General features: G+C 40.3%; 2 protein-coding genes across 10 annotated transcripts in view; one reads left to right on the forward strand and one right to left on the reverse strand.

Moving 5' to 3' along the window:
- The window catches only part of KCNC1 (potassium voltage-gated channel subfamily C member 1), a 125,403-nt gene extending 123,036 nt beyond the window's left edge, over nucleotides 1-2,367 (forward strand). For 2 of the 5 annotated variants that reach the window (XM_081903877.1, XM_081903874.1), the window contains one exon: nucleotides 171-2,367. In XM_081903877.1, coding sequence (XP_081760003.1) covers nucleotides 171-307 — 137 coding nt within the window. In that variant the 3' untranslated portion in view covers nucleotides 308-2,367. The remainder of the gene's footprint in view (nucleotides 1-170) is intronic. The other 3 variants (XM_081903878.1, XM_081903876.1, XM_081903875.1) reach the window with 2 other exon arrangements.
- SERGEF (secretion regulating guanine nucleotide exchange factor) overlaps nucleotides 1-13,406 on the reverse strand; it is a 120,477-nt gene that overhangs the window by 11,377 nt on the left and 95,694 nt on the right. For 2 of the 5 annotated variants that reach the window (XM_081904224.1, XM_081904228.1), the window contains exon 11: nucleotides 3,760-7,020. In XM_081904224.1, the coding sequence (XP_081760350.1) occupies nucleotides 6,839-7,020 (182 nt within the window). In that variant the 3' untranslated portion in view covers nucleotides 3,760-6,838. Of the gene's footprint in view, nucleotides 1-1,848; nucleotides 3,351-3,759; nucleotides 7,021-13,406 lie in introns of those variants that run through there. The other 3 variants (XM_081904226.1, XM_081904227.1, XM_081904225.1) reach the window with 3 other exon arrangements.

Consider the following 13,406-nt stretch of genomic DNA (forward strand, 5'->3'; position numbering starts at 1 on the left):
CATTTCCCCTCTCCACCATTTTCTGATTGCTTCTGACATGGTCATGTTGCAAGGGATACTACTCTCAGCATGTCAAAGCATGAGGATGCTACTGATCTGGCTACTTTGTTGACCATTCTGTTGTTGATCCAATGCTGTATTTTTGCATTTTTTTTTCTTTTTAAATGAAGGTTATGAAATGTCACGGAGTCTTAACAGCATAGCTGGCATAAGTGGAAAAGCAGTAGGATTATCCTCAAAGCCTGCACCCTACAATTCTCCTAGCCCAACGAGACATTCTTGGTCTCCCATCCCATCCATTTTGTAGCATGGATCAGTAGCAGAGAATGGTCTAAATCATAATACTAAAAAAAGAAAGAAAAAAGAAAGAAAAAGAAATGCTATTCTTTCTAATTGACCTATGAGCTGTCACAATATAATGCAAATGATGATGATTGAAGCGGTCTGTCTCTCGGTAGCATCTCATGGGGACGGTGTTACTACTGGTTTTAGTAACGCTTACACTGACAACATCCTTGATCGGTAGCGCTGAGATGACACTAGGTGGGCATTAGTAGCTTTGGCGGGCCATAACACTGCATGATATTGGAACATAAGACAACAAGGTGGATGCATCATGTAGTTTCCTCTAAGGTTGCATCAGGCTGGTATGTGCTTTTTCTTGGCTAATGGTGGATCCACTGGCTCTTATGGAATGGGTTAGGCATTCAGGCCAATGCTGAAACTTGCCAACGATTGAAGATTTTGCTTTACTCAGGATATTTTTGAGCCATAGGAACCCTGCAGGAGTTTGAGCAAAACACACGCAGTAGGATGAAACTTTGCATGGGCGCCTATTCTATGTTGAAAGCAATAAGATACACTGTAGAGAGGTCTCTAGCTGGCTGGCTGACTGCATGGGAAAAAGTACTGGCGGAGAAGAAAACTGGCTGCCTCTGCATGTAGCTCTTTCCACCTTAGTCCTCCTTCCTTTAAAACACCCAGCTTGATTTGAAAAGCGCAGGAGAGAAGCTCAAGTATTGATTATATTCTTTACATGCAGATCTTTGCAAAGAAAGTCCTGTCATTGCTAAATATATGCCAACAGAGGCAGTCAAAGTGACTTGACATGGAGAGAACGAGATGGACAATGATGGCTTGTAAACGTCTGGGTGGAACTGTGCAGGCATAGAAGACCTCCTCATTTGGACAAATGTAATCTCACTCCATGCAAGTTTGCAGGATGATTCTATGTGGTTTCACAGATATAAGTAGATTTGCAGGCTTTTTCTATGGCCAAAATGTAACAAATGATAGATTTTTTTTTGTTGTTCCATAGCATGAATTGCATGAAAACAAAAAAACCTGCAATTGTATGAGTAACTTTAAAGGGGGGGTGGGAGGCAAAGTGATCTATTTTCTTTCAAAGCTCTTTACTTTTACATACATTGTTGTAGCCAAACTGTAAAATGTTCTAAAACCGTACATTCCTTTGCTATGGATTGCTTCTTTTTGTATACAAGATAAAAAGAGTTAATGGTTTTAAAAGTGGAATCGGGCGGTCATATTGACCAAGCCTTCATAAATACATCACATTAACATGAAAAAACAATCAAGAACTTTTCATTCAACTAGAATTGTGTAAACTGTACAAACAACTTTCTTTTCCTGTCTGTTTTTGTTGGCATGCTTGTGAAACATGGGACCAACTCTTGGACCTGATGGTAACAGCTGGTCTAGACTTATTTTCCAGCTCTGGTTATGTTGTATTTTATTGGTGTGTAGATCCAATGTGAAGACCCTTCATGGCAAATTGTTCACATTACGTAATCAGTGATGAATTTAACAACAACAAAATGTTTTTTTAAAAAAATAATAATCAGAAAAATCAGAAAATCTGGGACTTACAGTATACAAATCAGGAAGCTACTCAAGTGTAAGCTTGTCTCAGAGTTTAAGAAACAAGATGATGGCATTGTATGCAATTTAGAACTTCTGAGTAAAATGCATGCACAATGTTATGCAAAACAAATCCTAGCATGAAATAAATTTTGTATCATGGTTTCAATGCCTGCTGTACAGTGTAAATCAGAATTCTTTTCTAAAATGATCAGAGGTTTCCAGATACACTTCTGAAATCGTGAATAAATACAAGACTCCCAGTGGAAATATAAAAGAAGCTTGATTTTAATTTGCTTCTAAAATGGCAAAATTGGTGACTGCATCATCAACTGGTTCCTCCAAATCCTTGATACAACTCGTGTCTACAGTCTTCACGACACTAATAAATATAACAAATGGAAGGTATAACGTAGAGTTATGTAGGTCTCTTTTGCTCCCTCTCTTCTTTCCCCTTTAATAATAAAAGTTTGGCTTTTTAGATGATAATGTGAAGTTGGGTTTTCTTCTGTGGTTCTCTTAAATTCTCCACTTTACAACAGCAACCCACATCATGTAAGTCTTTAAAAGGGATCAAGAGCAAAATAATTTTAGGAAATAGTGAGTTATGTCTAAAGCTGTCAAATATTAAGGGTAGTAACAGAGACTCATGGGGGGGAGCTATAATATTTCATATGGGATTCAAAGAGTAAGATATAGAGATTGCTTGTCAACATCATTCTTGTAGTTTGAACATCCCATGCAAGGTATTTCTTCAAGGGTTACAAATTCACTGTTTGAATACCTCTACCAAACATCTCCGGAAGAAAATAAGACTTCTGGAACTACTAGTTGGTATGAGACGTATATATTTGAACAGGAAATGTTGTAGAATAAACTTGGTTTATAGGTATTCCTTTGCAATGTTAGCTTAATCATATTAACTATGAACCAAATTTTCTGAATCCATTCAAATATAATAGGAGATATGTTTTTCCAGTTATTATCTTAGTAGCCTGGTTCTAACATTTAATAGAGTGGGGAAAGCATGAATTGGTCACACTCCCCCCCCCCTCATTTCTGATGTTAACATGCAAAATGGGAACTAATGGAGCTCTCATCCACTGTGAGATCCACAGGCCTCCCCCTCTCCCAATGATTTATGGTGAGTGATAGCCATGAGTCCCACGTTACAGCGGGTGTATGTGTAGAAGCATGACACGTTTGAACTTAAGTTGGAACAGGCTCCAAGATCAATCACAGAAGAACATGGATTTGTTATAAGGTTATGGATAACAGATGGTACAGTCAGGAGGCCAGTTTCAAAATTAGAGATCATGATGGGATAGAGCAGCAGGGGAAATCGCTTGATGAAGTCAACCCAAAGCCACAAGACTTTCCTTATCAAAACTAGTATATTGATTTGTGCTTAGGTTTCAGGAAATCCATGCATGATCTTCAGAAAAGGGATTGTGTGGCAACCTCTCTCTACCCTGTTTAGGAAGAGGATAACAATATGAGTAACAGCAACTTTAAATCCACAAGCGATCTGTGTAGTGGTTATCATGTTCTCAATTGAAGTCCTACAACAGAATATCAAATTCTAAAGAATCTTGAATTATTATTAGGCTAATGTATTTCAGAAACAGCACATTATTTTAAGAGGTGGGAAGGTGTATTTCCAACAGAATCTACTCCATCTAAATTAAATGATCCCCAAGCCTCACCCTTCTGGTATATGAGGCTCAGATGAGCCACTGATTTTTAGAAAGATATAAAATTGGACACGGTAGCTGCATGTTGCAGATTAACACCCTTGGCATCTTTAAGCAGCAAACCCATTGTATTTTCCATGAACTGGTGTGACACATGATGTATGGTGGGATAATTCTGCAAAAGCCAGTCAGGAAAGTGGTTTCTTTTATTCTCTCACTCCAGAAAAGATTCTAGCTAATGACACTGTGATAAGAGTCAAGCGTAATGGCCATTAATCTAGGCGAAAATGATTTTTCATATAAATTGCTCTCGCTCTCACTCTCTTTAAAGTTTCACAGGCACAAAGAAAATACGATCACTGAAAGGAATGGTTGTTAGGACAAATGAGCATGCCAGGACTCAAAGGAAACAGAGCAGAGATAAAGCAAGAAAACTCAGAATTGAGCTGAGCACTGAAGTATATAGGATGAAAGCGCCCCAAGGCAACACTCATGTGATGGTTGCCCTTCTTTTCTCCTCACCGCTCCAAATAAAGCAATGGTTTTTCTTTGATTTCAAACAAACCATCCTACCTGCTACTTTCTCATTGAAACCATTTCACAGTCCGCACTTACCCAAGCAATAGCAAGCCTTTAATAAGGTCAGGTTCTTAATGTGAATTAAGTACTAGAGGCGCAATGCATTTTTGTAGTATCTTTTGTAACCAGTAGAGGCAGGGAGAGGGAAACAGTCACACAGACGATTGGTATCCAAAAGCAGAGTCGGAAGGGACCTCAGACTAGTCCAACTAGTAAACCTCATTAAATTAAACAGAACTGAGTAGAATAGTTAGGACTATGCTTTTATTCTCTCTGCCTCCTCCCCAGACACAGTGTGAATATTAGTGCTGCAAAAAGGACGACAAATTAATTCAAATAAAAAGGGGTGTCATTATCGCATCATGAAGAGAGGTACATAAATACCCAAGGTATTTCAAAAACCACAGAAATTTACCCAGCTAAGGTGTCTGAAGAGGATATGACATTTTCTTCCTTAGAGTTTCCCTCAACCCCCTCCATCCCCCCCAAAAAGGGTAGAGATCTCTATTTTGGGTACCACATATTTAGGATGCACAGCCTGCAGGAAATTACTTAGGGGCATCCCTTCCAACTGTATGAATCTATGCAACTAAGCACAAAAATGCTATGTCTTTTACTAGAAAGGGCAAGATATGAGTGCTTTGAAAACATATACAGACACATACATACATATATGCAATATTACAGCTTTCACTTTGATTCAATAAATCATTCTAGCAGGCTACAGCTTAGTGCATGCTTTGCATACATGGATACTACCAAGAGAACCCAACTTTGAACTGTCCAAAAGAATCTAAGCGAGACTCTGTCCCCGTCCCCCCATGGCTTGAAGTCCTCCGGGCTAGAGGTCACCTCTAGAGTTGTTTTTATTGAAAGATGCTTTATTAGATGAACTCTTTCCCCCAGCATCACTGCTGGGTAAGTCACAAGATGCCACTTTGCTGTCAAATCATAATACTAATGTTTATAATAATGAGTTGCACTACTGCTTGTTCAGTCTTTTGTTACGTTGTAGTACATCCTTGTCACTTGATACTATTTACCTAACAAGAGGTAGGATTCTTATGGTAGAAAGCCGTATCATGTTTAGTGGTAAAGACCTGATTGACAGTTTGTTATCTCACCTTCCAGCAATATTCAATTTTCTGTAGACTCCAGCGTTCATAGAGAGATCCATGGCAATTTTGACACTGGATTTAGTTACTTTGTGCACCCGATTGCAAAGCATTAATCACCTTCAAGTAAACTGTTGCACTAGCAGACGTCAGCACAAGGATTCCTCCTAGCACAATAGGACTTTCTCCGCTTCACCCTCTCAAAATCTGCTCAGGGGGTTGAAAGAACCCCCAGAACAGTGCAAAGGAGAAAAAGAAAGGAGATCACTATACAGTTTTCACAGAATGCTAAAGACTCTTTACACTCTTTACCACTTCTCCTTGTACAGTTCTGTAAAAATATACCCCTGCCTCTCCACACCTTTGGTGAAAGCTCTTTTCCTTGTTTTGGGCATCCTCTGTCTAGACTACTGCAACTTTTACCTCCCTGGCCGCCTCTTCTGACACATCAAGCCCTACACCTCTGTCCAAAAACTCTCCCAACAAAATTGTCATTATTTAAACAGTATGGCACTTCTCCCAAATTCCTGATCTAGGACAAAACTCATTGGCCTCAACTTCAAAGCCTTCCATAGGCATATCCCTGTGTCTGAACTAACTTTCTTAGGAAAGGAGTCTAAAGAACTGGTAACAAAGTTCTAGAACTTATTGATAAACTAAAAATGAACACAGTTACTCAATCTAGATGGCATCTACTCGACAGCTCTCGGAGAATTAAAAATGTGAAGATGCAGAGCTTCTAATGAAAATTTGTAAATTATGCCTGTACCCGAGGACTGGAAAATGGCCAATTTAATACCATTTTTTATTAAAAGGATCTGGCTGGATCCCAGAAGCTATAATCTGATTATCTTCACATCAGCAATATTCAAGATAAAATTACCCAGCATATAGAAGAATAAACCTTGCTGAAGAAGAACCAATGTGACTTCTGCAAAGGTAAGTCCTGACTCACTAACCTTTGACAATTATTTGAGAGTGTCAATAGGCATGGAGATTTGGGTGATCATTGTGCAACGTCAGCAAAGGCTCCTGAGCAAGCTTAGCAGGCATGAGCTCAAAGGCAGGCATGAACAGGAAGCAGAGAGTGGGGATGAATGAATGATTCTGACAATGAATAGACACAAGAAATGGAATCCACCAAGGGACCAGTGCTTTTTAATGTTTTCATGAATATTCTGGAATTGCGGGTGAGCAGTTAAGTGGCCAGATTTGCTGATGACACAAATTACTCAAGCTGTTAAAAAAAGAAGCAAGCAAAAAACATATATATGAGTTCAATCTAACAAATGTTGGGCATTACCATCTCCCATAGAAATTAATGAAACTTGAGTTAGTAACCAAGTATAGTTCCTCGACTAATTTCACTGGATTCTGCCTACTTTCACCAGGAAATATTATATTTCAGTGCATTGTTGTTGATTATGTTTTTAAAGAGTATTACAGGACAAGTTCCTTTTGTTTGCTTTTAAACCAGCACCCGGTTTCCCCAGTAATTTTCACAACCTTGGTTAGCTGTATATAAATATTAGTACACCAACAATTATAGTACTTGAAATTGTGCTGACATTTCTATGGTGGAAGGTTGAAGCGTGGCAAATGGCAATATGCCATGGAATGTCCAGCTCCGCATCCAATCAAAAGCAGCTTTGCAGAACTCAAAGTCCCAACAGGCTGAGGGACACAAACATTGGCTTCTGTTCCGTTGCCACACATCCCGTGTTCATTCCATCCCCAGGAAAAACACTGGCTACCTACAAGAAAGGAAGACATGTTGTAATCAGAGCATTAAAGCAGCTAATACAGCACCGATATTCCTGAGGTCATCAATTTAGCAATCAGCAACAACCTTGCAGTGCACTGGGTATGTTTCAGTGTTACTTGCTTAAGAACATAAGAAGCTGCCATATGTGGAATCAAACCACTGGCCCAACTAGCTCACGGTTCTTTACACTAACTGGCAGTGGCTCCATCTGGAAATGCTGGGAATTGAACATGAAACCATCTGCATGCCCAGCTATAGCCTTTTCTCAAAATACTTTCCAAGTAAACATGCACAGAATTGGGCTGTTGTGCCACCACTTTATTCTACAAGAGCATAGACTGGGAATTAAAAATCAGGAGTCAGGGGTCGCATATGACCTAATATTTTCATTACGGATTATTCAAGAAGGGAATCATAGTGTGAACTTTAAGGTCTCGATCCAACTTAGTACATGCAACATTCCATTATCTAAGTATCTCTTACATTATCTGTTTATTTTTCCTCTTGCAGATGAAGAACTGCGTTTGCTGGTGATATTTAGGGCTCTGAAATTCAGTACAAAATTCTCAGCCTTATAAAAGGGGTTGACGCCAAAAAGTCTGAAAAGTGGCAGCTCAGTTTTCTGGAAACTATTTCTGGTATTACTGTGCTCCTTTTGGCACCGACAATCAAAGAAAAACGCCTTTACAAATAGAGCGATACTCTTTCTTTCAAACTTATGCCAGTGTAACAATCACACTTAAGCAATAACAGTGAGATATCAAGTAGGCTACTGCTCTGGGAAAACAAGTTCTCTATTTAGCTCAGTATTCAGACCCAGAAAAAGTAACCTAAGTATTCTAATAGTCAGATCTAAAACTACACGCTCAAATCATTGACCTAAAACTTTCAAGTTAATATTAAAAATTAATGTTTTAGCTTGTTGGATATTTCCCCACTCTTTGGGAAAATACCCAGCCTCAAGAGTGAACATACTAGAACCCTGCCCTTTGTGAGAGAAGAACAACAAGAGTTTGGATTTGATATTCCGCTTTATCACTACCCGAAGGAGTCTCAAAGCGGCTAACATTCTCCTTTCCCTTCCTCCCCCACAACAAACATTCTGTGAGGTGAGTGGGGCTGAGAGACTTCAGAAAAGTATGACTAGCCCAAGGTCACCCAGCAGCTGCATGTGGAGGAGCGGAGACACAAACCCGGTTCCCCAGATTACGAATCTACTGCGTGGCCTACCAAGACACCAATTTGCCAGCACCATTGCTACAAACAGTGGCAGAATAATTCATTGCCATTTTTTTTAATGCACTGCTGTTTCTTGTGAAAGTAAGCCACCACTAAGGACTTTTCTCCTGCTCAATTTGCTGACTTTCATGGCCTGCAAGTGACCCTTAGTTAAACAAACCATGGTTTTCCAAGTACCTGTGTTAGCTGAAAACTAGAAGGAGAAACTTCTGATTTCTTTGCAGATGCAAAAAAAGATAGGAGGAATGAATATGCCTCTCCGTCTACACCATTTTCTTAATAACCAACTGCCACCACCTTTGCAGGGTCAAACAGGGAAGCAAATCCTCCCTCAATCACTGTAGTTCTGATCTGATCTGATTGATTGATTGATTGATTGATTGATTGATTGTCTCCCGCATATACATGGTTTCTCCTTCCATGGTTGCTATTCACTTGGAGGGGGGTTGAAAGATCCAAAGAAAAGATCCAAATTGACACATTTCGTAAACCAAGATGGGAACTTCTTGCTGTTGAAGGTACAGTATAGAAATCCCTTATTTAATAAAGCAATGAGGAAAAATTATGGTTCATCCTGCATCACATCTAATTTGGCTATAACATTTAACATGTTATGGGGCATTAATAGGTTTTCTTGTTGGATTTCTGGCACTATTAGCCTTTATGGAACACAACACAAAAAATCTGGTTTCACGTGTATAGCTGAAATAAACTAAAAAAATAAATAAATGGGGATGTGGGAAAGTGTTCCGTACTAAAAATAGCATCTACCTCACTGGGTGGTCCTTTTATGTCTGAACCAGTTTCCATGTTGCTACTCCAGTTCTTCAAATGTGAGCTGAATGGACTGAAAAAAGGTCCTGCATATCTTGGAACTTAATGCCCTGTAACGTGTTAAATGTTACAGCCAAACTAGATGTGATGCAGGAGAACCATAATTTCTCCTCTCCTCCCTCCACAAACCTATTTTGCTGATTAGAACAAGCAGAGTGTCTGTATTTCCTTCCGAATGGCTGGTTTACTGCTACATAAATTATACACTGAACCAACAAGCCTTCCCAGCTGTAAAATGGAACAATAGCAAGAATCCACCATGACCCCATAGAGAACTCCTGTATTTTTAAATGGAGGGACCATGGCTGCATACCCTTCCTTTATACCTAGAGAGAGCAAGGTTTTTTTATTTTACAGATATTGGGTAGCAATACAATAAGATTTGAGTGCATGTGTAGAAAAAAAGTTCTAAATATTCTAAAATCAGTTTTTGATTATTAGCCTCATCCACTGAGTTGGAATGTTGACCACCTCAAGAATAAAAGAAGTACTTACATCTAAATATAACATTTTCAAAGAACAACAAGTATTGCGGCCCTTTAAAGACTAATATATTTATTATGGCATATACTTGTGGGGGCTGCAGTCCACTTCATCATTAGACTGTAGTTAATTTACTGTTGTCTCCCAGATTTGCCCTTTAAGGTGCCACAGGGCTCTTGGTTGTTTTTTGCTGCAACACAGCTATACCTCTGAAATTTACAAGAACGATCTTCACACAACACAGAATTCACTGTCAAAAGGTGTGCTAGCCAATCTTACATAATATCACATAGAAAGATGGAGCGTGTCCAAAGTTGACAGAGGTTGGTGTTAGTGATTAGAGGAAGACGGTTGGGCCTGAGTGACTTATATTACTTAACAGTAGAAGGATTATCATGTACAGAAGAGTACAGGGGATGGCAAGACGAAAGGTCCTGCACCTGACTATAGCTGCATTTCTGAGCATAAGCATGATTCGCATACATAAGGGGTTCTAGAATGTGTTCTGCCAATGTATCCTTTAACTGAGACCTTGACCACATTGTTAATGTAAGACCTGCACAATCTGTTAACGCAAACATACATCAAACACTGATTCTGTAAGCTGGTCAAAAATACAAGGTATTTTCTCGTTGTTATGATTTTTCAGAGACACACAATGTCTAAAAAGGGCAAATTGCTCCTTTTTGATGAATTATGAACAATCCAAATTTAAGAGAGAAATATCATGAGTCTAAAACTTAGAGGTTTCCAGGAGAAGAGTGTGCTTCCCTCCCCCTCCCTGCTTCTCTTATCTTCGTTAAATGCCAGCACAGCCCATTTTCATGCAGCAAACATTTAGGAAATGGAAAGACACTTGATTGTTAATGTAATTCTGCTGAATCTAATACCTCTGCAGTACATGATGCAGGCTGGGTTGCTTTGAAAGGATGGAGATGCTGGGTTGCTATGGAAACAAGAAGGCAAGTCTTTAGATTGCTCATCCCTGAAGAGCCGCCCTGTCAATATCTTTAAAGATTGCTAATAAAATTTTAATCACTGATTAGAATAAAAAGAATTCCAATCCATTGTTTACTACTGGTGTCCCAGTTCAGAAATTGCCACTTTTTTCTATGTTGGCCAACCCCAACAATGTACTTGAGTAATCTAAAACACAAATGAAAGAATAAAACACAAATGAAGATCTTAACATCCAGTTTGGCTGCTTGAGATTATTCCTCACAGCATTAAGATTCCACCCTCCCTGTTTAAAGTATGAGCACCAGTTAATACTGTATGTGTGTTCATCAGACAATTTGCTGGCAGGTCCTTTCTTACACAGCCCTTCCCCCATTCCTCAAATAAACCGTTAGAAAAGGATAATCAATTTCAAAACAACCGTGGCAACAAACCAGGAACCTGAATCGGTTCCAGAATAAAACTAACCGCTGGTTTCATAAATTCTGAATTACTTCCCTGAAATGATGGCTTCTGCCTAAGTCTGGCTTACTCCCAAAGGTTTTCCAAATCTTGTGATAATGAACAGCTAACAAAGCACTTTACTCATATTGTACTCATACTGACTAGGGTGGGAGGTGGGGGGGCGGGACCTTGTCACTGCACCAGCACCACTGGAGCAGCCAAGAGACCAGGATCAGGCCTGTTAACAGTACATGATGCAAGTAGGGGTGGCTCAGGATGACGTAGAACCTGTGCTGGCCCAGCATGCAACCCCCCCCCAAAAAAAAACCATTTTGAGGGGTTCCATTGGCAGCAATACGGCCAGAAGTATTGGACTGGTCTGCTAGTCATTCCCATTTTCTATTGTACTGCTGATTGTTGTTTTTAGGTTGAATTGCTATTTTTATTGAGAAATTTGTATGTTTTTATCATATGAACCACCTTGAGAGGGCCGTATAGCCCTGAAAGACAGCACACAGATTCCTAAATAATCATATTTCTTGCATACTTTTATTGGGCAGACTGGAAGGCATATATGGCATTATACAAGCTGGAGTTTTTTATAGATCTGGAAGATTGAGAGGGGCGTGGAGAATTAAAAAGGCTTATTCATCTTATGGTCCAAGCAAGCAAGAAAAATTCAGTTGCTATGGAAACCCAGTGATTTATGATTTTAGGGCAAGTGCGGGGGGTGAGGGAATTGACTATATTAGCTCTATACAAGTTGCACCTCCAGCATTTATGTGTATATAATTGATTCATACCATGGACCAGTGCCTGGACTCGGCAGTGAGCTGGATGAGGGGCAACAATCTTTCTCTGAATCCTAGCAAGACAAAGGCACTGTGAGTGGGCAGTTCCTGAGTCCAGATAATTAGTAAATTACCTGCTTTGGATGGTGTTATACTTCCCTGGAAAGGGCAAGTTCATAGCCTGGGGCTGTTCCTGGATCCATTTCTGTCACTAGAGGCCCAGATGACCTAAGTGTTTTGGAATGTCTTTCACCAGCTTTGGCTAGTAAGGCTACTGGCGCTTCAGGACCAGGATAGCCCAACCACCATGGTCCAGGCACTGGTACCCTGAAACCAGGGTTACTGAAATGCCATCTATGTGGGGCTGGCCTTGAGTTAGTCCAGAAGTTGTAGCTGGTGCAAAGTTCAGCTGCTCGCTGGGGCAAGATATTACTAACATTTTACTTTGCTGTTGAAAAACATTACACAAGCAGTCAATTAGCTGCTGGGTTTAAGTTCAAGGTGGTGTTTTGGGCAGGGGCGCCGACTTATAAAAAATATTGGGGGGGCGGGGGCCCATACTGACTTAAAAAAAATATTGGGGGGGCCAAGACCTCCAAACCGCTGCTGCTGGGGGAACGAAAGGGGCGAGCCCCGGGCTGCCCCGACCTTAAGTGAACCTGTGAGGGCCCGCCCTTTCCGTGGGCGGTGAATATTAATGAGCTAGGGGGAATCCCCGCTTCTCGCAGGGCTGACGCCAGCCCCGCGAGATTGTTGATGGGTCGAGAGCCCGCAACCCCACCCCCTAGATCGGGAGTGGCTTTGTTTTAACTCATTACTGAATGTATTTTAAAAGGTAACTATCGTCAAACAAAGAAAATAAAAAATACCAACATAATTTTGTGATTTTACAAATCATAATATAACTAATAATTTTCTTAAATTATTGGGGGGGCAGAGCCCCCCCCCCAAATGAATTTTTGAGGGGGCTCGAGCCCCCTCAGGCCCCATGGAGTCGGCGCCTATGGTTTTGGGTGTATAAAGCCCTATACAGCTTGGGATCAGGATATCTAAAAGATAGTTTTGCTCTTTAACAAGTTGATCACTGTGCTGAGGGTCTCCTGCGGGTACCATATTATCAGGAGGTCGGTTTCACACAACATAGGAATCAGGCCTTTAGTTTTGTGGCAGCTACTCTTCAGAATTCCCTCCCCTTAAAATATTAGACAGGTGCCCTCTCTGTTGTCTTTCTGCTACCAACTGAAGACCCTTCTCTTCCAGCAAATCTTTTAAGCTGAGATCTTTCCCAGTCTGCATGTGTACTGGAAGTATTAGTGTTCTGTCATTTGTTGTTTGCCACCCTGATCTCCTTTGGGAAGAAGGGTGGGATACAAAGTCAATAAAGAAATAAGACTGAAGACAGCATACAGGTACTTCTGTATAAGGGAAATCCTGGTGACAGCACAAGTAGCTACTTACTACTCCCTTCTTACTCCCCTTAACCACATTCTATATTTTCTGCAATGAAAAGGCCTAAGCTGAAATGTGGCCATTCCGATAGCTAAAACTCTTCTCTCTTCAATCAAAGCAACAACTCTCAGAAGGGCAGCACTTTAATTGCTTCCTATTATCTTCCAATAAAAATCAC

The sequence above is a fragment of the Podarcis melisellensis genome (assembly GCF_964234715.1).
Source record: "Podarcis melisellensis genome assembly, chromosome: 1".
In the NCBI taxonomy this organism is placed as follows: Eukaryota; Metazoa; Chordata; class Lepidosauria; order Squamata; family Lacertidae; genus Podarcis; species Podarcis melisellensis.